At 60.5% G+C, this 1,983-nt stretch overlaps 1 protein-coding gene across 1 annotated transcript in view; it reads left to right on the top strand.

Annotated features, from left to right (window-relative positions):
• Nucleotides 1–1,983, top strand: part of KLHDC9 (kelch domain containing 9) — a 7,231-nt gene that overhangs the window by 3,552 nt on the left and 1,696 nt on the right. Inside the window, exons 4-5 of the mRNA XM_015586166.1 lie at nt 1,444–1,542; nt 1,774–1,910. Of these exons, the coding sequence (XP_015441652.1) occupies nt 1,444–1,542; nt 1,774–1,910 (236 nt within the window). The remainder of the gene's footprint in view (nt 1–1,443; nt 1,543–1,773; nt 1,911–1,983) is intronic.

Raw genomic sequence — 1,983 nt, 5'->3', positions numbered from 1 at the left:
CTGTTATCTTGATGCCCTTCTGGTTTCTGTGTCATTGTCAGGTCATCACAGAAGCTGCCTGGGGTGAAAAGTATGTCATGCAGGTGCAGATTGGCTTGTTTTATTTCTCTCTCTTTTCTTCTTTTCACCCTGGATTTTTTTCTGCCTCCTCTAAAATATGGGGCTGGTTCAGGCGAACACCCACCGGTCTGTTTGGAGCAGCAATGGCTGGAGGCCCCTAGAGGAGGCACAAAACTGGATGGGCTGCATCCAAGAAGCATGCGAGCTTCCCGCTCCACATCCAAGTGAGATGCCAACTGCTGAAGACTCAGTCAGGGTGGAAGCTGAGAGGAGAAAGGAAAACAAAGCTGGAAAGGCCCCTGGGGTGGGGAGTTCCCTGCTCTATCAGGAAACACAGAAAATAAGTCTGGCAGGAAGAACAGCCAAAGACTTAGGCAAACGCAAGAGCCCAAAACAGAGACAGAAGCCAATAGAATTCAAGCATGATGACCCCGCCCTCCTGGGCGGCGCCTCACCTCAGCCCTAGGACTGTAACATACCTGAATCCAGCTGTTGGGAGCTTAGCCAGCCACAGCCTTACGGAGATGACTGGCTTTCAGCCTTGAGCCAGACACATCACAAGTTGCTGATGTATTAGAGGTTTTTTCTTACTATGATTTGGGGAAACAGGACCCTCCTTATCAGACTCAGGGACAGCCATGGTTGGGAGGGTTGAGACTTTCAAAACCGTTAGTGAGTCTCAGCTTTAAGGGGCAGGTAGGGAGCAGGTCCTGGTACCCTTCCCTGCCCTCTAACCGCGCGCTCCTGACCGTACCTTCCCCACACTGTTTTCTCCGAGGACATAGTCAGGGTAAAGTAGGGCACAGCCCCTCTGTGCTATCCGGTCCCAGAACAGGGCCCCACACCCGCTGCAGCCCTGGCCACTCTCTATGGCCTCAATTTCTTGGGCATGATGGAGATCAAGTTGATGTGCAGGAGCCAGAGGCAAAAGCAGCAGTCATCACTCCCCTGCACAGCCCCGGGGGCCTCAGGTCCTGCTTCCGTTCCGCCCCCGCGGTGCTGGGAGTAGAAACGTGCCTGCATTTCCTCCTATAGCGGAAACTCGTCAGCTTGGATCCTGGTCCTGGGGGACAAAGTTAAGCAGCAGCTTGGAGGCCTGGCTCGAACACAGGAAGACACTGCGGAAGGGCCGGAGTCCGGTGTTCTCGCTCCTGCCCCGCCAGCTTCGAAGGCTGGTAGCTCTGCCCTGGGTCTTATCTCGGGAAAGTCCCTGCCCTTAACCCTGAGTTCCGGAAGCCACAGTCCCCAGGTTCCTTGTCCTGCAGGAGCCCCTGGAATCAGTCTTCCTAGGACTCGGCAGGGACCGGTTTCCAGCCTCCAATACGCCGAGGCACATCACATGCGCGGACAGCGCCCCTGAGACGCGGCTCTGCTCCCCTCTAGCGGCCAAGCCGACGGGTCCGGCCTCCGAGCCTTCACGCCGGAACGCGGGTCCGCGCGACACCGAGGGAAACGCCCACAGCACATTTCATGGACGACAAAGTGAGCGGGCGGACAGAGAGACGACCGCCCGGAGGGTCAGGGCGCCGCTGCCCGGCTCGCGGGGTGACGCGGCCCCTCCCGCCCGCACAGCAGCGCCTGAGCCTCGGGCGCCGTAACCCGAGGCCGCTCGCGGACCAGCGACAGGTGCTAGGGAGGAGCCGCCAGCCCCGGCTTCCTGACCGTGGCCGTGCTCCAGGATGCTCACTGACCGCGCACCCTCCTGTCGCCTAGGCAACTGCGCCGCAGGTTCTCGGCTCTGCCTTGTCTCCTGTCGCCACGGTAACCAGCGCTTTGCGACCTTCAGTTTGCGACGGGAGGTCGCGCTGCGGGGGCGGCGGCGGCGGAGGCTGCTGGGCGATGGCGGCAGGGTCTCCTGGGCAGCTCCGGGTGCAGGGACCCCCGCCTGGCCCCGTGCCCCGCCCCCCTGCACCCCGGGCCCTG

This window comes from Pteropus alecto, unplaced genomic scaffold, assembly GCF_000325575.1.
Source record: "Pteropus alecto unplaced genomic scaffold, ASM32557v1 scaffold101, whole genome shotgun sequence".
In the NCBI taxonomy this organism is placed as follows: Eukaryota; Metazoa; Chordata; class Mammalia; order Chiroptera; family Pteropodidae; genus Pteropus; species Pteropus alecto.
Note: the sequence above shows the minus strand (reverse complement) of the source record. Positions and strands in the feature narration are given on the sequence as shown.